The sequence below is a fragment of the Lissotriton helveticus genome, chromosome 1_1 (assembly GCF_964261635.1).
Source record: "Lissotriton helveticus chromosome 1_1, aLisHel1.1, whole genome shotgun sequence".
In the NCBI taxonomy this organism is placed as follows: Eukaryota; Metazoa; Chordata; class Amphibia; order Caudata; family Salamandridae; genus Lissotriton; species Lissotriton helveticus.
The window spans coordinates 752524883-752545129 of record NC_136057.1 but is presented as its reverse complement, the minus strand read 5'-3'; the positions used below and the strand labels follow the sequence as shown (position 1 = coordinate 752545129).

The window sequence follows — 20247 nt, the reverse complement described above, 5'->3', positions numbered from 1 at the left end:
ATGGCTACAAACAAAAAGTTCTCAAATTGTGATTGCTCTCCAGTCCCGTCCAGTCCCATTAATAATACTTCGGATGTCATCGTTAACTTACAATTCAGCGATCGATCTAAAAACCCTTCGATTTCTTTTATCAGAGGGAGCAGGTTGGGGCATTCCCCGAACATGTGGACTATGTCTCCCTCCTGGCTATCACATCTTGGGCATGTTATCCCTTGTGTGCCCCCCCACTGTGCAATTCTGTCTGGGGTGTAGTATAGCTTGTACAAGGTCTTGTAGTGCTGGGATTGCAATGAAGAAGAGCGGAGAACCTCCTGTCCCATCTGCAATGACTTCTCAAAGATCCCCTCAGTAATCCCTAGCGCATCAATCCATTTTGCTTCAAATTTACCCAGGTCATCTCCCCTGTGTGCTATAAGTCCAGCATAGAACCTTTTTATCGTGCAGCCGTGTCCCCCTTCTATTACTTGTAATATTGTATTGTCTCCAAATCCTAGAGGTCCTCCTCTCTTTCCAGCCAATAAGCTTCTTATCTGTAAATATTTAAAAAACGTCCTTGTACTGAGCCCAAATTTTCTCTGTATCTCTGAGAATTGGCGCACTCCTAGCGGGCCTATCAAATCCCCCATTCTTTTCACTCCTAACCGTCCCCATTCCTTGAAAACAGTATCAGAAAAGATCTCTGGGGGTAATGTGGGGTCGTTCCCTAACCTAGTATATGCATGGTATCTACCCAGTCCAAAGCTCTTTTTAAACGCCTTCCACACCTTATAAGCTGCCTCCAGGGTCTTGAATCTGGTCCTCTTAAAGTAGCTCGGTTCAGTGTATCTCAGGAATACATTCTGTGCCTCCTCACCTAAAATCAAACCGTATATCTCTAACGAGCCGGTATAGAATTCTCCTTCCATCTCGGCAGCACCAATGAGGCCCGTTATTTGCTGCAGCACTGCTGCCCAGTAATAAAGTCTCAGATCCGGTAGTGCCCACCCCCCCTCTCTCTTGGTAATGCCATGAATTTTAGTGCCCTTCTTGTTTTACCCTGTGACCAAATAAACCGGTTTATTATGAGCTCTATTCTACTAAACAAATGTGGGTTAAAAAATAGAGGTATAGTTCTAAATATATATAGAAATTTCGGGAGGAGATTCATTTTGATATAGTTTACCCTGCCAACTATGGACATATGCAGGTTATGTATCCTATCCAAATCCTTCTTCGCTTTCGCGATGATAGGGGAAGTATTTAAGTCCACTAAATTGCCCAGGTCAGCAGTGATAGTTATTCCTAAGTAAACCCCCTCAGCCACCACCCGTGAATCTGTGCATGTTGCGTATGTGTTCTTTATAATTTGTGTCTTAGTTTTATTTAGTGCGTACCCCGCGACCTGCCCAAATTGCTCCGCCTCCTGTTCTATTTTACTGATGGCCTCTGCTGGTGAGGGTGTGATAATCGCGATATCATCTGCGTATGCTAGTACCTTAATCAGTCCCATCTTAGTATCTAGCGGCCTAATTCCATCATTTAGCTCCAGTTTCTTAATTAGTGGGTCTATGTAAAGTGCAAAGAGCAAGGGTGAGCATGGGCACCCCTGTCGTGTGCCCCGTGTAATTCTAAATGGGGTAGTGCGGCTTGCATTCACCCTTACACACGCCGTTGGTCCTACATACAATGATTGTATCGATTTTATAAATCCTTCTCCAATTCTCCCTTTCCTTAGCACTGCCCACAGAAATTCCCATGCCACGCGGTCGAAGGCCTTTTCGGCATCTAGTAACATAGCTGCCATAGGTTTCTCCTCCGTCCCTTTTACATCAAATAGCGTGATCATTTTTCTAACATGGAGTGTAGTTCCTCTATGTGGAATAAAGCCATGCTGATTAATGCTTAATAATTGCTCTGTTACCCTAGCAAGTCTGTTCGCTAATGTTTTAGAGAAGATTTTTAGGTCCGCATTAATCAGTGTAATCGGGCGGTATGATCCGGGCTCTGCGGGGGGTTTCCCTTTTTTAAGGATTACAACAATATCTGCCCCTGCCCAGCTGGCTGGTATATAATGCCCCAACTGTGCCTCTCTAAGTGTCTTAACTAGCTCTGAGATAATTGATGCAAAAAACACTTTGTAGAATTCCCCGGGTATCAAATCCGGCCCGGCAGCCTTGCCGGAAGGCAAACTGAGCATAGCCTCCTTAATTTCTTCTGCCTCTAAGCAGGTCTCGAGAGAGTCCCTATCTATCTCCTGTAGGGTTTTAATTGGTAGGTCTTGCAGGTACCTCTGAATATCGGCAGGATCCCTGTCCTGCTCCTCCTCATAAAGCTTGCAATAGAACTCCCTAAAGACCTCGAGGATACCTTCCCTATCTGAAACCATATTACCCCCGCTGTCTCTTATCTCTTTAATTTCCCCTTTTGCCATCCTCTGTCTCGTGCGTGTTGCAAGTGTCCGCCCTACCCTTTCACTATATTCATAGCATTGCTCTCTCTTAGCATTGTAAATCGTAGCTGATTTTATTGCTATACTCTCTTCTGCTTCTGCTTTAGCCATCATGGTCTCCATTAGATATTGTTCCAGCTCCCGCCCCTCAGTAATAGCCTGTTCAAGTCTCTGCTCTGCTTTCAACAGGTCGCTATTTACCCGATCTACCTTGGCTTTCTCCTTTTTCTGATTGGCTAGACTAAAGCTCAGTGTTTCACCTCGCACCCCGGATTTAAAGGTATCCCAATCATTTCCTGGATTAGTACTCCCTCTATTGATATCCCAGAAGCTCTTTATCCAAACGTGCATGTGTGTAATGTAGTCTATATCCGTCAGGAGTTCTCTTTCAAATGTCCATGATTTAACCTGTCTTTTAAGCCCACTGCCCGTTATTGTCAATAATAGAGGGTTGTGATCAGACAGAATACGGGGTAGCCTCACTATAGTGAGGATATTTGAGGGTAACCTGGAGGTGAAGAAGTAATCCAGACGGACGCACTTCCTATGGGGGGCCGAGTAGTAAGTGAAGCCGTCCTCGCCCGCTTTAAGCTCTTCCCAGACATCTATAAAAGCGTTATTACTGGCCATACTTCGGATTGCTCTACACACCCTCTTTTTCCTTCCTTGGTATAGGCCTCTATTATTCAGTCCCAAACCTGATGCCCCGTCGATGTTGAAGTCTCCTGCGAGGATCACTCTTGGTGCCCAGGTAGCCAGTTCTATATCTAGAAACTCGAATACTTCAGGGTCATCCTCCGTTGACCCATAGACGGACCCTAAAGTAATCCAGTCTTCTCCAATCAGGCACTCAATCAGGGCCCACCTGCCCCAAGGATCTTCTAATTTCTTCCTAGTGCTAACGTTAGGTAGTTTAGTTAGTATGGCCACTCCCCTGACCTTTGCCCCATGTTTTGAATATGCCAGCAAGCGCAGCCCCAATTGTTCCAACAAGAAAGGCTTATTGCCTTCTATGTGTGTCTCTTGTAAACATATAAATTCTGCCTGGGTGTTTTTAATTAATAGAGCTACCTTTTGCCTTTTCAGCCTATCATTCAGCCCGCATACATTCATTGTTAACACCTTAACTTTTGAGCTCATCCTTAATCTTTATTATTCCTGAGCCCTTTAAACCGAAGAGATAAAATTTCTTTTCTGCCCTCGATACCATCTTTGCTGCTAGTGCCATTGTCTTTGCCTTTAGGTTTCCAACTAGCTTTTGCCAGATCCAGCTGATTAGTCTAGCCAAAATTAACTCTTTAAACTTATATGCAGTCCTTCTTTCCCTTACATGTATCCTGAGTTCCTTTTGTGTAATTTCCTTGTTTGATATGTCCCAGTCCTTTTCCCTATATTCTGTCCTGTGCCCCCTCCCCCCCTCCCCCCTCCCCTTGAGGCATCCTGGGTCCAGCCGGATCCAGGTGTGGGCGTCCGTTGACCAGTACGCCTCAGTGCGCTCCCCCCCCCCAGCCCCGCATGAATATTATGATTAGATTAGGAGAGAGTCTATGAGGAAAAAAAAAAAAAAAAAGGTTCTATACCCAGTATTGAAAAGAATTGAAACTTATTATCCAGTCCACATCCTAAGAGAAAATTTAGTTCTTGGTCATTTTCCGGTATTATCTTTTGCAGTCTCTGAAATTTCTTTAAGGTAATTTTCGGCCTGTATTTCGCTGGTGAAACTGCGAGTTGCTCCCCTAAAAATTACTTTCAGTCGGGCAGGGTTCTGTAAAAAAACTTTAGCGCCAATTTGCTCAAAGGGAGAAAATAGCTGTCTCAGCCTCCATCTCCTTTCAACGGTAGCGTGGGCAAAATCTGGTCTCACAAAGAATGTGGAACCGTTATATTCTCTCTTACTCGTGGGACGAGCTAAGTCGTAGATGGTATCACGAAGTAGAAAGTTTCCAAAGAACACCAGCATTGCCCTTGGAAATTTAGGTTGATTCTGTGGTTTCTTAGACTGAGTGAGGGGGAACCGATGGGCGCGTTGTACTTCTCTCTCTAGTTCCCAGGTTTGAAGTTCAGGGAAAGCTGATTTAAGAAGTTTAATTACATACCCCCTGGGGTTGTTTTCTTCAACGCCTTCTGCGAGCCCCAGGAAGCGCAGATTGTTTCGTCTTGATCTATTCTCTTGTTCCTCGACCTTTATCAGTAGATCCTGTATGATTCCTTCTTGTTTTTTTTCCTGCTTTTGAAGGTAAGTAACATCGTTCTCAAGATGGTTAGTTCGTGATTCAACTGACACCATTCTTTCAGATATCTCTATACATGTACTTCCCACCTTATTTACAGCGCCTTGCAATAGTTGTATGGCTGAGTGCTGCTTTTGGGTTTCCATTTTAACGTCTTTATGCAGTCTTTTTATTGAGCTTAATATATCTTTTAGTGATGGCTCGGCCACTTCTCCTATTTCTTCATCATATTGAGAGATGTCCCCAGTTGGATCCTCCTCTCTTTCTTGAGCCAGTATTTTTTCCCCCTTTAATTTATTTTTGGGTTTTGGGATTTTTCGGGGATTGATGGATTCTGGGTTACTTCCTTGATCGGTTGTTTCTTCATAGGTACTTTTATTTAATCTTTTATTCCTTATTCTTCTTTTCTCTAGTTTTTTCCCCCTTGGTGTATTTCCTTGCCCATGATTGCTTATGTTCCTTGTGCCTGAACAACCTGATATTTCCTGGGTTGATACTTCTTGGTCTTGTTCCTTGTTTACATTGCTTGCCTCACTAGAAGTTGATATGCCAGTTTCGTATATATCTGCTTCAGATTCATCTGAGTGTGAATCAGTTTCTGGCAAAGGCAGTTTGTCCGTTGGAGGATTCGATGTTACATGAGGGTTCATCCCCTGAGCAGGTTTTTGGGTTGCCCTGTTCTTTATCATTGAATCCAGAACCACTAGCCCTTGACTTGGCCCTTTATTTGCCCTAGCTTTGGGCAGTGGGCTAAAGATGTTTAATATACTAGGCTGCGAAGTAGTTGGTTGTCCCGTCGAGGTTGCTTTTGCATTTGCTTTCAAATCCTTGATGGTTTGTAACCGTTTTGCTTTTTTTGCCATTAATTCCAGCTCTTCAGTGGCTTCAATGTCTTTCTCCCTCTCCTTCTCCTTGTTTCTCTCCTTGACTTTATCTTTCCTTTTCTCTATTTCTATGCCATTACCTTTAAGTGCATATTTATCACTCTTCTTCTCCTTTTTAGATTTATCATGGTCTCCCTGTTGCTCACTGCAGCTCTGGATGACACCTTTGTCCTTGTCTTTGTCTTTATTTTTCTCTTTTTCTGGACCCTTTTTATTTCCTCTGTCCTTCTCCTTTTCGTTATCTTTTTCTCTATCTTTTCCTTTGGCTTGTCCTTGATCCTTATTTTTTACTTCCCTTGCTTTAGCTCCTCTAGTCTCTCGTCGCTGCTGTAATGGCTTTAGTAATTGGGCATTATCCGATTCTTGTGCCTCATGTGCCTCATGTATCTGCTCGTCAGGTTCAGATTCTTCAATACATTGGGTACTCATGACATTCAGGGTGTTTGATCGGGGCATAGGTGGCATAGGTGGATCGGGTAGGTCAGGCACTGCATTTAGATCACGTGATGCCATCTGATCACACTGAATACTCTCCACTTTTTCTGTGCCCATTTCCTGCATTTTCACTGTTTCTTCTTTCCCTATAATCTGCTTGTTAGATTCGTTTTTTTTGTTCTGCTCAATTGCTATTGTATGGGCTATTTGAGCTGGTTGCAATGCAACTAATCCACGCCCTGAGTTGGCCAGTTTTGTCAATTCTTCTACTACACTCAAAAGACTCAATGTGATGCGCCGTTCTTGTGCGTTTCGATTGTGATTCAATTGGCACAGAGGAATGAGTCTAATGATATTACTTTCAAGATTTCTTTTTATTTGCGCCTGCTGCCTGTCAGATTGAAAGCACTTGAGGGACCCCTTAAGTTTAGTTGCGATATTCAAGGAGCACGATATAGAGATTTTTATCTCTCCCTCCGCCAACTGCTGTCGTGTAGGGATATTTAGGCACCGCGGGTAGCGCTCTTGGGTTTTCCGCCGAGGCCCCTCTCGCATTGTAGTGTGTTGGGCTTTTTTTTTGTGGCTTTTTTTTCCCCTTTTTTTAAGAAAAGTCCAGGTTTTCTCCCCCCCCTCAAAAATGTCAAAAATGTCCTACGTAGTCTTTAGCACAGGTGATTGGTGACAAATTCAGAACGGGTACAAAAGCCTCCTTGCACCCCTGATAGAACCGGCAGAGCAAAGCTGAAAGCAAAAAAGGGGTCGTTGTATTGTAATTAGCGCTACAACAGTTTAATGTCTATCACCCACAGCTACACCTTATTGTTTAGCTCCTGCGTGTAAATGGTGGATGGTGGATGTAACAGATCAAAAGTGGCGACCTCAGCAGGACACCCTCCCTCGGCTTTCACTTGTTTTCTTATTTTTCTTTTCAGCGCTTGTAAATCTCAGCGCTCTTTGAAGCTGAAGGTTAGAGTCTCTGAATGCCGATTAATGCTGATTAACTACACACGATTGAAGGCGTCCAGCTGGTTAATGGGCCGTTGGTAGAGATCCCTTTTTTACGATTAATCAGTTTATACTACTTATGCTGCCCTGCCCTGATAAACATTGACAGTCAAATAATATCGCCACCACACAATGCGCCCCGCTCCTCACCTTCTGTCTGTCTTTCACCTCAGCACCAGCACCAGGCTCCAGGCGCCGAGTCGGAGATTGATAGCTCCAAAACACGAAACGGAGTTAGGGCAGGGGCGGGGGGTAAAGGGCAGCCATCTGTGTCCTTTGAGCCTCTTTTGAAATTCCGCAGTTCTCTCTCCAGCGAAGCTTTCTCACAGACCACCCTTGTAAAGAACACCAGCTGGCGTTATCCGAGAGTGTCAGCGGCATCCGAAGGTATCTGCACCGATGCTCGACTGAGAATCCATTAAAAAAAGGGCCAAGGGTTAGCTGGGTCAGCTACAGTCTTTTCCGCAGTTCCTTTTGCAGTCCCTTTCAATAGATTATTTTTTCCCCTTTCCACAAGTTATGAGTTATGAGTTATCTCATAACGATCAGACCGGCAGGTCTCTCCATTTTCGCTCGGTTTCTCGGTCTCTCACGCAGGGGGCAGGGGTCCAGGAGAGCAGAGAGCGCTCAGTCAGCGACTGACCACGCCGACGCCATCTTGCCTCATGAAGGAACGAATTAACTAATATTTTGCAGTGTGTGCTTTTTAAGATCACCAGTTAAAGTACAAACGTTACCTTCTGACTCGATTTTATAATACTACTTTGAGAGTTCTTCTGCCTCTCAGCTTATTTATGGCACTGTGGTCCAAGATATTTCGTTGTAAGATCTTCTTTGGGCAGGTTTTGGCAACACGTACTGCTGAATAACACGTGCTTCTCTGACACAAAAGCCACTTTGACTTTACCAGTGCTTGTTTGAAATAAATTGCTCAAGAATTTCCTTACTTTACGATCTGCTAGGTACATTTTGGCTTGTTTTCTTAGTGTGCCTGTAGTGATATGGCCGGGAAGTCATAAGGCATCTGAGCCGGTTTTCTTGCCCTGTTGGGCGAGCGACGGAACTAAACTGACAGCAGGCTGATGCTTGTCTTGGAAATCATGCAAGGTGACATCCGCATCTCCTGGCAACTACAGCCCCCTCTCCTCGCTGCTGCTTTTCACAACCCTTCCCTCCTCCCCACGCTCCCTGCTTATCAGCACAGACAAGACGCACACCTCGCGCTCATTCCAATACACACCCACCCTCCATTACCAGCATCGTTCCCTGCTGACTGGCCACAAGCATCAGTCCCTGGTGTTTCCTGGAATTTGCACAGATTGTTACCCAGCTGCGGCATGTGTACTGTTCAGTCCTTAGTTTATTATAAATAAATACATGCAGTTTTTCTAGGGTGCCAGTTAAGCCAGAATTACATAGTACCAAGGCTGCCTTAACGGTGATTCCACCAGGAGCCTCTTTTTTTCCTCCACTCTACATTTCAAATCTCAGTTTTGAAGGTTCTTTTTCACCCCTAATTTCTCCATTATGCCATTGCCTGTAGTTGTTTATAGCATTAGTAAAGTTACATGTTTAGCTTTGTCCTTTTTTACATGTAAAAACTTTTACCATTAAAAATTAAAAACATTAGGTCACTATCCTTTATTTATAACATTTTACACAAAATTGTGAGTTTGCACATCAATACATGTAAAAAAGGACAAAACTAAACATGTAACTTTACTAATGCTATAAATGTAACATTTGGTAGATTTATAACTATTCACTTTACAAAAAACAGAATTGATACTTTTAAAATTTGAAAAAATATAAACATTTTTTTTTTTACATTTGCAACACCAAAAGGTCAAACTTTTCTATTGCGAGACCTATTGCATTTTCAATGCTTGTTTGTATTTGCTGTCAGTTAGTGTGATCTCTCCCAAAATACACCTAGCTCATAAAATTAAAATAATTTCTTCCATCCTGAGTGTGAGGGAGAGAGAGCTGTTGTTGCTAAGGCTTCATTTTAATGCTACACATATCTAGATCAGTGGTTCTCAGCCAGTGGGTCCATCCAACCCATGAGAATAAGAAAAGATGTGAGTTGTCAGTAAAAGTGAGGATATAATTGAAAACAAATAAAGCTAATTCAGTTGTTGAAAAAAGAGTGCCCAGAGAAAAATGAGAAACTTGCTTAAGCAAATCAGTTAGCCTACATTTGCACATTAAGAATGCAAGAAATGTACTCCTTTGTTTTTTTGCAACAGGCCCAATATACTTGAGAACCACTGTGCTGGATGAGTTTGTCTATTCTTGTATAAATTAGCTCAGATTATGAGTAAGATTATGTAATTCCATCTTCCAAATGTGTAACTCTCAGGAGTGCAGGGATCAAGAAGAAAAAGCTGAAGGAAAAGAGCAAATGGAGTTGGAGAGCGAGTTGTTTGAGGAAGGGAACGACTATGCTATGCAGCTCTTACAAGGTTTGCAGCAAATACCAGGTTTGATTTCTTGACTTGCTGTACAGATTAGACTTTAGGTAGCACACAACCATTTAAGGTAATTATATTTTTCCTTTTAGCAAAAGAAACAGGGTAACTGATTACTCCTAAATTTGCTTCTCTATCGTATTAATCAATTAATTGTTAACTCCATCTTAATCTTTGCAACGTGTGTTTGACATTAAAGTACTTGGTGTGAATAACTATTAAACATTGTATTTGATTACTGTACTGTGATTTGATGGAGAAACCAGGAATTCATAATATGCTGATTGTAAACCGAATTAAGGCTTGGATTCTAATTTTTAAAAGAAATTGTATAAGTGCGGATATGTTCGAAATTGGGGATGGGTGTACCATTAGTAGACCGCTAGATTTTTTAGGTAGGTTTACGGTGCTGTCAGCATACCGATTCTCAATTTGCTAATGGTTCATATTGTCATGCACTGGAACGCAAATTTGCCAATTTGAAGAAAAAAAAGCATTGGAAATGCATTAGGTCTCGGATTTATTTGAGTTAGAGATAATGGCATTGTAAATGACAATGTCTTTTAGCCATGTGTTATGGAGTGTATGCATGTGGTGTGTAGTGGAATTATGTGGGCTGGATTGGAGTTGTTAGTTGTGGAATTGTGTAGCGTGAAATTGTGTGGTGTGGAGTGTATTTGTGTAGTGAAATGATGTGGCATGGTAGAATGTTGTGGGTAGTAATTATGGGGTTTTGAGTTTACTGTTATTGTGTGGAGTGGGATTGTGTGTTATTAAGTGTAATTAGGTGTAATGGTATGTGGTGAAGTTTAATTATGTGGTGTGCTGTAGAATTTTGTGGCATGATGTGGAATTCTGTAGTATGGATTAGATGTATGTGGTGTGTTGCGTTATTGTGTTGTTGAGTTGAATTTTGTGGATTAATGTCAAATTATGTGGAGTGGATTTGAAATGTGTGGAGTTGAATTGTGTAGCAATGGAGCTGTGTGGATAGCTTTGCCTTTTTGGTGACAAAAAACATTAGGTAGGAGCTCATCTCCAAATCTGTATCTTTTGAGGTTAAAAAAAGAAAACAGATGTCAAGACACATAACTGTTGCCCTTATAGGGCTTCTTGTCATCACGTTCATGGCCAGGTTGGAGTAGCGATGGAGGGAAAAGGTGCAACCAACCAGAGGAGAGAAAGTATTGCAAGAGTTAGCACTGAAAGAAGAGGCAGATGGTCCCACCTACCAGAGAGAAGCTATTTCAAGAAGGCTGCCACAGAAAGGCTGGTGCCTACGGAAATCCACAAGCTAAATCTCAAAAGCCAGAATTAAAGACTGCAGCAAAATAGAATCATGTGAAAATCAAATCGCATCTACATGGCAGCCCTCTGCATAGCAAATTACACACTAAAGGCTTGTGAGATTCTTGTAACATTTGAAAACCTTTGGTCTCCTTATCATGCAACTACAACCACCACTCCTTGTATATAAAACTAGAAATAGATATGGCATTCCTTCAAATGTCTATGGAGAGATCCTAGAGAAACCCCAAAAAGGGATTCAGTTGTTTACTCTTTTGTTCGTTTATTTGACTGGTCTTAGCACCTGCTGACCACACGCCTTCCTCCCTCTATCACCATGTCACCCATGGGGGAACATTGACGGTCACCTGCTGTGAAGCTGCAACTAAAGTCTATAAATTGTAGGCCAAATTTTTTTTCTTTTTGTAGCAATGGTTGCATGCTGCGCTTTAGATGAATATGTTTAAAAGTAAAGTGCGCCATACTGCGATTGCTACAATAGTTAATCGTGGATGCGTTAACAATTGATGTGTGCACTGGTGGTGTGTGCCTGTAGAAATTGTGCACTCATGCTGTGTGGTTGTGGTTGTGTGCGTGTGTGGTTGTGTGCGTGTGTGGTTGTGTGCGTGTGGTTGTGTGTGTGGTTGTGGTTGTGTGTGTGGCTGTGGTTGTGTGTGTGTGGCTGTGTGTGTGTGGCTGTGCGGCTGTTACTAAGTGTCCCTCTGAAGTTCGAAAGGGATTTCTATGAGCCACATAAGGTACTGCAAGCTTATTGCAGCCTACTAGAAGATGTGGTTGCCGCTCTTTTATCTGTTGAATGCAGTATCACAGGTACAGCGACAACTAAACTCACCCGCAATTTCTAGCTCTCACTTGCATTTACAGGCACACACATGCAAATAATATAGAAGGAAACAAATACAACTTTATTGCATAGTGAAAGGGGGGAGAAACCAGTGTGCTCAGGCTGCAGTAACTGAAAGCTCCGATGCTCTGTATCCAAATGATGTTATCAGATGGCTGTCCCAAACTATAGTGAGTTATTTGTAAGTAGAGCCAATAATAACTGCTCAGATACACTGTCACTTGTAATAAGGAATTCACTATAAATCCACTATACACATACACAAAAAAAATTTATATGCAAAAGTATATAATTCTGCAATGCTGCATGTTTTACCACTGGCTGCAAACAATAAACCAAAAGCGGAGCGAAAGGTAACTGCTCCGATACATTGTAGCTAATCTCTACCATGCAGATGACTCAGAGCCTTTTGCATGCAAACACAGAGAGCTATGCGTTGTCACGAATGCTGCCATAGGATATACAAAAGATTTTTTTCAGTCAACTGGAGGGACCAACTATAAGTGCTCTAATGCTGTGTTAAGTGATAAGTAACACACACGACCTATACAGAGTGGGAGAAAATACACAGAGCTAATGCCAGCATGAGGATTCCTTTTGAAACTATTAACTATTCTTCTCTTAAAAGAAGACCCCCCTTGATGTCATATGCCCGTATTGTGTTAAAAAGAAGCAACAAGCAATGGAGACGCTGCAGCATTGAAAACACCTCCAGATCTCACTGACCTTGTGCACCTCAATCATCAGATTTTTATAAGAAATATGATTGTTGAACTCTTTCCCAGGCGTGTACTTGCGGTTCGTCATTGCGCGTTTATAGACCTCACCCCAGAACTTAGTTGACTATGTGACATCCGGTGGCCATGGTGAAGTTCTGATATTGAATTGCTGTACCCTAAAAATACCTAGCCAGTTGCATTAACAAATCGGGTGAACATGTTTAAAATAAAAAATGAAAACACAAGCGCTCATTGTTTAAAATGTCTCAGTCTTTAACTACCAGTAAGGACGGATTCACGAAGCGGCAAACTACAGTAATACTCTAGCAAAGAACAGCAATGTTTACAGTGGCACTCTCTGAGCAAATCGAGTGAATGTGTTTAAATTTAAAAAATGAAAACACGAACACTCGTCTGAAATTGTTCTGAAATGGTTCAGTCTTTAACTACCAGTCGTAAAGCTGCAATCTACAATAGCAGTTCAGATAAGAACAGAGATGTTTTCAACAGCACTCCTGAGGTGTGAGCGGCTTAAAATAAAACTAAAAAAAAAAGCAGCAGTGAAATCGATCGCTTAGTTCACAACACACATCTGAAATGTCTATTGTATTGATTTGTTCTATGATGAGGGTGCACACTCCTCACAGAATTGATCCTACAAACCCACTCCCCTGGCTTTATCAGTGACTGATGCAGTGGCCTGCAGCATGAGACAGAACACACACACCATCTCCGATTCCAGAAGTATGGAACAGACCATACAAGGATTCCACTTTATCAACAGCACGAGACAAACGACTCAAGAGACCACTTCCACTACACCATGAGACCACATAAGTGTCCCAGTTGACATGCTGCATTGACCCACAGGCCAAGAAGACTAACATGTGAAGGACTTACCCCAGTCTTCAGATACTTCACAAGCACCAACCTGCAGGTAAATCCCCTAATTTTCCAACAGGCCAGCCCACCTTCGCGATCTTCTGTATTCCTACAGGAAATTGATAGATTGCCATATTTCCAAGCAAACCACAGCTCGTCGCACGCCCTCAAGCACATGAGTACTGTTACAGGTTTGGACTTCATATAAATAATAACTTTACAAAATAGCAAAATAAATTTGGTTTACAATCTCTAAAAATGGAGCAGTGGTCCCTTTGGGGGAACTCTCATAGAATTACACAGCTCTAGCGCCTAGAGACAACGTATTTTACATCCTGCCCCAACTCAATCACACTGCTCAGAGTTTAGACAGACGCAAGAAAGCATAACCGAGGGTCAGCCATCATAGCAGCTCCCCTAGAATATTCACTAGCAGCCACCTTGAAATTGACGGACATTTAAAGGAGCACGCACACCAACTTCTAAATACAGCGTAAAAGCATCCAGGAATAAAATCGAATCAGGCGAGCGCTACTGAATTTGACCTGTAGCCTGTCTGGGCCTGGGAGCTCGGGGTGACGGCAGTGCAACGCTCACTAATGCCGCTTTTATTCCAGATCAGCCTCTGGCTTGAAGGAAAGAAAGCACATGTGTGCGCAGCTTTGGCGGAATCTGTCCGAAAGTGCAGAAATACTTTAACAGATCAGATTCCTCCGAGCTGTACAAACAGCGAGAGGAGGAGAAGGAGGAGGGGGAGCTGGAAGCCTTTCCCTTCTTGAGGTAGAGTGGCTGATGACAACAGCACCGACATGGGAGTTCGGTGCATGCGTAGAACAGACCACTGACCGAGCCATCTGTGCCACCAATTGCCATCACCCGCAGGGCGGCGACAGGACCAATCAACGTCCATATCTTGTCCGTCACAGCAGCGATGACAGGCGCCCGTTGAACTTGCACTTTAGACAACCTTTTAGTTTGCTTATATGGATGAAACAAGCAGCACTGACACTGAAAGCGATCGCTTTTGCAATCGCTAGTGTAAAAAGCCCGCAAGTGGTGCGCGCGCCACTGCAAGCATATGTCTTCAATTATCGCGGCCGTGATAATTAAAGACATATGGCTTCTGGTGCGCGTAACAGACACCATTAGGCCATGGGCGGAGCTACGCGACCGCCCATGGCCTATTGCGTGTTCTGTTTTAAAAGTACACGCACGCAAAGGCCAATGAAAATGGACCTAGGAAATTACACGCACAAGCTGCGTGGAATTTCCAGGTCCATTTTCAAAACCCCAGGAAAAAAGGACTCTGGCTGCGCGACACTGCTTGCGTAGTGTCAGCTAGGCCCGAGACCTAATAAAAATACATTGTTTGGATTCCTGATTACATCCATGTATTTTTCCATTCATCACCTTCTATGCATGTTGATATATCTACTTGTTCTTTAGCTATTTCATAATTAAAACATGTATTTACAGTCTTAGCGATATTCTAAGCCACCTTTAGATGCTTCAGGACTAATAGTTGATCGAAGTAAATTGAAAAAGGCATCCAACTCATAGCAGGACTGGCCTATCTATGGCTTTACATTCTCCATGATCAAAAGAATGTTTGAATAAAATTCAGTACAACCTGGTAACTCTTGGGTGTTGCGCCAGCAGAAAAAAGATCATACTTGAGTATATGACCGGTCCGTGAGTGCATTAGGTACTTGTAATGCAGGACAGACTGAGGAAGATGCATAAAACTGTGCCACACTTAGTGTAGTTCACATCGTGTCTTGCACCTCAACCTCTCTCTACATCTGGGAACCAACATGAAGGCTAAACAAGTGTGAGGGTAAGGCAAGTCAGAAGTTAGCATTTGCAAAAGTTCAGATTCCCAAAATTGGGCCGATTGGGAAAAAAAGGCCTTTTGATCTGTAACAAATAGAAATAGCAATTTTTTCGTACTGAATCAGTATTTGGAAGGGACGTGCTTGGGGCATCCCTTCCAAATATTGATTTGGTATGGGTGCAATAATATTTTGGAACTGAAATCCGGTCACAAAACATTAATATTTTACCGACTACACAAATGTAGTGGTAATCCATTTGCAAACAGGAAGAGGTCCCCAAATGACTCCTTCCCCTTTGAGAATGTTGACAAAACATTTTTTAAGAGTAGGAAGTGGTCCCATGGGCACTAGCTTCCCTTGAAAAAATGTTACCTAAGCTTTTGTCCCGTTTTCTGTTAAGCAAAATGGGCTGCATTCAAAAAATATAATTGCTTTATTTAAAAGTAATCACAAACCTGGTGGCCTGCTGACCCCAGAAGGCCACCATCCCTGTGATGGCTATGAATCATAGTGGGTTGCAGATTGTTACCTACTTAATTAATATCCATGGGTCAAATTGCAACCCACTGCGATTTGGAATTTGTGAACCGCCCTTCGCGTACATAGTTCAGTTTAAAGTAATACACTGGTTGCAAATTGAAACCAGTATTTTGTGACCAGTTCTTTGTACTTCAGGCCCTAATTTCCCCAACTGCTGGTATCCCTACATCCTATCTTCGGCCAGCAGTAACGAGGTCCAGGGGATGATAGGCCCTCCTCTTTTACTCTCCCCATGATACAATGATCCTGACACCTTTCTTCTGGTCTTGAGGTGTTGCTGTTATTGAAAGTACATGCAGGATATCCGAAATAGTAAATGTGCTACTCTTAAAGGCTTACTGTCAATGAAGCGCTGAACCGTGCCCATTTGCAGGCTTTCAGTGATCACCCTGCCCTTCGATTGACTAGACACTTCTCGAATTTGCTCAGGAGTGTTTTATGAGTCACTGTAAAGAGTGGGTTGACCTGATTAAACTCCCTGCTTTTCTCTTTTTTAAACTGTAACGTAAATTTCTTTTGCAAAAACAACAGTTGATGGACAGAATGCAGAACAAGGTCATACATTCACCCCAGTACAGAGATCTGGGCCTAAATCCATTGTTTTCTTGCACTCCACACGACCCCAGTTCAGACATGGCCATATGCAAATCAGCCTTGACCCTGTGCCTCATGGGAACAGTCCAGCCCGAACTGCCAAGCCATGTCTTTCCTGGACCGGAATCAAGCATCCTAGGACTGGTTTCTGGCTATCAGCCGTCTTCGGCCAGGATAGCTTGACTCCAGTGGTGTGGAGAGCATGGGACTCATGTCTGAGCATACCCATCCCTCTCGGGGTGACAAATGCAAAAACCACTGTAGTGTAGTTCCTATTATCCCAATAGGCTCTGCGCATTGGAATAATATCTTCAATAGTATAGACCTAGGGCAGAGGTTAACTAGGTCTTCTACCGACGATATTAGACTTAAAGGTTTGTGTTTGCCAGCTAGCTCAGAGTTCACTAGAAACTTTCTCGAATAGACAAGGAGGATTTTAACCTCCCTGGATAGACAAGAAGGGATTTAGTTTCTGACAACCATAGAACATGACAACTTTGCTCTCCCCTAATCAAGAGTGTATCTCTAGAGTCGTGTGAAAACAATAGACAACTTATTTTACTCAGTCAGTACGTGCATTCTTAGTTTCACCAGTTTGTAGAGAAATAGGAGATGGGCGTGGTTCAATAAAAGATGTTATTTATTGATCAGTCTCTTTTCTCATACAAGAGAAATGAATCGCTATTATTGCAATACTTGTAGTTAAGTAAAGTGCATACAGTAGAGACAGAATTATAAAATAATACTGTAAAAGCATTGATATGGTTTCTGAGCCATATGATACTTTAAAATGGATAAAATAGATACATACATATATACATTTGACTAATCGTACTCAACTGGTGCTTCTAACCACGCCTACCCCAATGTACCTGACCTAAGCCTAATACGTGGGCGGGAGTAGATAAGTAGCAGTTTAAGTTAAGTTTGTTTTGCCAAGGGACTGATTCGAGAATTCTCTGCATGGGGTTATTCAGTTCTGTACCTGAGATCTAGAATGATGGAGGGCTGGTATCTCTTATCCCAGGTCTTGATATTCCAGCTGCCTGCGAGGGCTGCATGGAAGCGCCGGAGCTGGATTTCTCGGCAGGAGAAAGACAGTATCTCGTTCTCAGCGCGTCAGGAAGGCGGGGCAGCGTCTGTGGGCTTCGCTCTCTGCTGGGCTCCTCAGCACGTCTCGCTGCTCCGATCTCGTCACCACCGCATGTGTTTGCTTAAGGCAATGTCGGTAATATTTATACCTGAAAGGTGCCGAGATTGACGTAAGGATGGACATATATACGTCAATAAGGATGTCATTTGAACGGGCTCGTTCGCACATTCTTTTGCTGAAGTCCTCGGTGAAATCAAAACAATGGTTATGGGAATTTCCCAGGTCGCTGTAGGTTTGATTTGTTTTGAGAACTCCGTATGCCTTATCAGGGGCTGGAGGAATATCGCTTGTCTAATTAGATGGCATGCGTCATGACCTAATCAGATAACGCGCTTCTGTGCCGTGGTGTGGCTTAATCAGATAACGGTTTTTGCACCGTTGGATGGCTGCTAGTTAATTATTAACCAAACCAGGGTCAGGAATAGGGGAATCGATACAGTACCTATAGGAATACATCACACCCACTCCACGTAGACTATGTCCATATTTACAAATCTAGGCATAGTGAAACCAATAGCGTTTGTGTATACCGTACCACCCCAAAATACAATCATATGTATCCAGAAATTGGAATTATAAAATATATGAAACACAATCACATGTACTATCACGTGTACTATATGCACAAGCAGTCTAATAATGCTAAACATATAATGCATATTTTTAAATTCAGCATGAATAAATGCGAAAACCACACATGAAATGGCTCTTAATACAGAAAAAAGAATGCGAGACCATTTCATCACAATCATAAAGTTATGTATAATAGTGCTAGAGGATAGCGAATGTCTAGTGACTACCTAAAATAGAAATTTAGTTCTCTAAGAATAATATCTACTTTAAGCAGAAGATCAGTGTCCCAAAAATCGTAAATATTTTGGAATTGGGGAAAAGTTCTTGCAGTCTGAAAAAAATGATGAGAACATTTTTCATATCGCTTTTCTTTAAAAAAGTTGAAGGCCAAATTCAGGATGTGGGGAACTCCGAGTGCTAGTTTGCTCAAAGTTATTCCTGCTGCTCTGGTGAAAACATCATATCATTTAGACTGTTGAAAAAACTGTCAACAGCTTCTTGCGTAAGTTCCACTAATTCGGAAAAAGTTGTTACCATGCATTCATGAGCCTGAGCATGATTGCCTCCATTGATGTTTTGATCAGCATAGCTGACTGAAGGTCGTACCTGATTGATGCTGCTTTCATCTTGTACTTCACTACCCCTCAATCGTAGTGGTGAAGACTCCACGAATGCCGTCATCAGGATTGGTAGCCGCTGGGGACAGCACAATGCATGAGCCGTTACCGGACCCAACAAGGTATCTGCGTCCATTGGCACATCCGATTGTAGTGCCAGACAGGTGTCCAACACGCATTCTTCGCCGCATAGCAAGCACCTTAATACAGGCATAACACAACTTTGCCACATTGGTCTAAATGAAAGAAACCAGGTCATGTTCAGGTCTCTAAGCCGGGACAGTCCAAGGATTTTAGTTACCCGGTCCCGGTAGCCAATGGCTAGGATCATTTCTTCCCTTGTCGCAGGTGTTTTGTCTGTGACATGGTTTGACATAGCGAAATAACAGGATCAAAAATAGAATACCCGCTACTAGTCCTAAAAGGAGAGGAAGTCCGCCAAAAATGGAATGGACAAAGTCCGGAAAAATACCCAGGATGGCTTTGAATGGAGTTAAAGCACCCGAAAACACTGCTTTAAATACACTGGAGATACCAGTGGTATCAGAAATATTTAAGATTTCGTTCAGTATTTCTGCGAAATGTATGGGGGAATTAGTTGATAATAATGAAGGAATCTCTTCTGTTGTCCTTGCAACTTGGAGATCATACGTTTCTTTTGATGACGTGAGCCTTGTCGGCGTCTGTAGGAGCACAGTCTTCATTCTGCTTAAAGTATCTATTCGAATAGAAGCAATTTTCAAATCGGGCCATAACCTTGCCTCCCTGTCTGGAGAATCGCTGGGGAACAATACATGTTCACAGCACATGACCTTCCTAGTCACAGTTATGAGATAACGTTTTCCGGGCAGCAAACTACAACATCTGCGATCTACTATTAGAATGTAACTCCTGTTCGAGAGTCTCCTAAAGAATGGTTCTATTCGTGTTGCAGGTGTGCCTAGCTGGTAACATGAAAGGTTATTTGAAGTCCCTTCACAGGCTCCGTGCAAACTAATACCCGGACACAGAAGTGTACCACTTAGTGATCTTGCACAATTATCGCCACTGAGAAACACTTTCTGGCCTTTATTACTTACACATTCGTGTGTATAGGGCAAGTTCCATATTGACTTAATGTATCCTTTACCCAACCTTTCATACTGGCCTGCCTGTATATATTTTTGGCAGAATTGAAACTGGAAAGTAGTTATCGGAATATTTATTATTCCATGTATTATCCATTCAATGACAGGTCGTTCTGACATTGTCAATGGTAATCTCTCAAGTTTTTCAATGCTCAGAATTGTATAGTCAGCACCCTTCTGTGTCAAACTGATTTGTTATCAGTGAGGTTAAAGATATTAAATAGTGACGTTGTGTTGATTAAACGCCAGGGCACATAGCCAGAACGCAGATTTTGTAACGTCCAGCCAAGCTGTATAATAGAACGCAATTGGGACTGACCGTGTTGTAACATCAGTAAGTCTTGCGATATTATATCGATTGCTGAAGACACAATGCTGTCCAGAGAATATATTCTGGAGGACAGAGTCATTAACCCATTGTCCACCATAGAAAGTGATTTTTCCAAATTAATATGGTCAATTTCCCGTATTTTTTCTGCTGTCTCAATTTGAGTTACTTTCCAAACTTCGTTATAAGCTGCATATATAGAGGCCGCTATGAAACGTTTTTGATGCTGTTTGCGTGGTCCCAATATGAAATCACGCAAGTCAGCACCTTCTG

At 42.5% G+C, this 20247-nt stretch overlaps 1 protein-coding gene across 5 annotated transcripts in view; it reads left to right on the top strand.

The window, feature by feature from the left end:
- The window catches only part of PPHLN1 (periphilin 1), a 715827-nt gene that overhangs the window by 79458 nt on the left and 616122 nt on the right, over positions 1–20247 (top strand). For 2 of the 5 annotated variants that reach the window (XM_078674290.1, XM_078674287.1), the window contains exon 3: positions 9346–9466. The exons of 2 other annotated variants lie outside the window; for them this stretch is intronic. In XM_078674290.1, the coding sequence (XP_078530416.1) occupies positions 9388–9466 (79 nt within the window). In that variant the 5' untranslated portion in view covers positions 9346–9387. The remainder of the gene's footprint in view (positions 1–9345; positions 9467–20247) is intronic. One more of the 5 variants, XM_078674288.1, reaches the window with a different exon arrangement.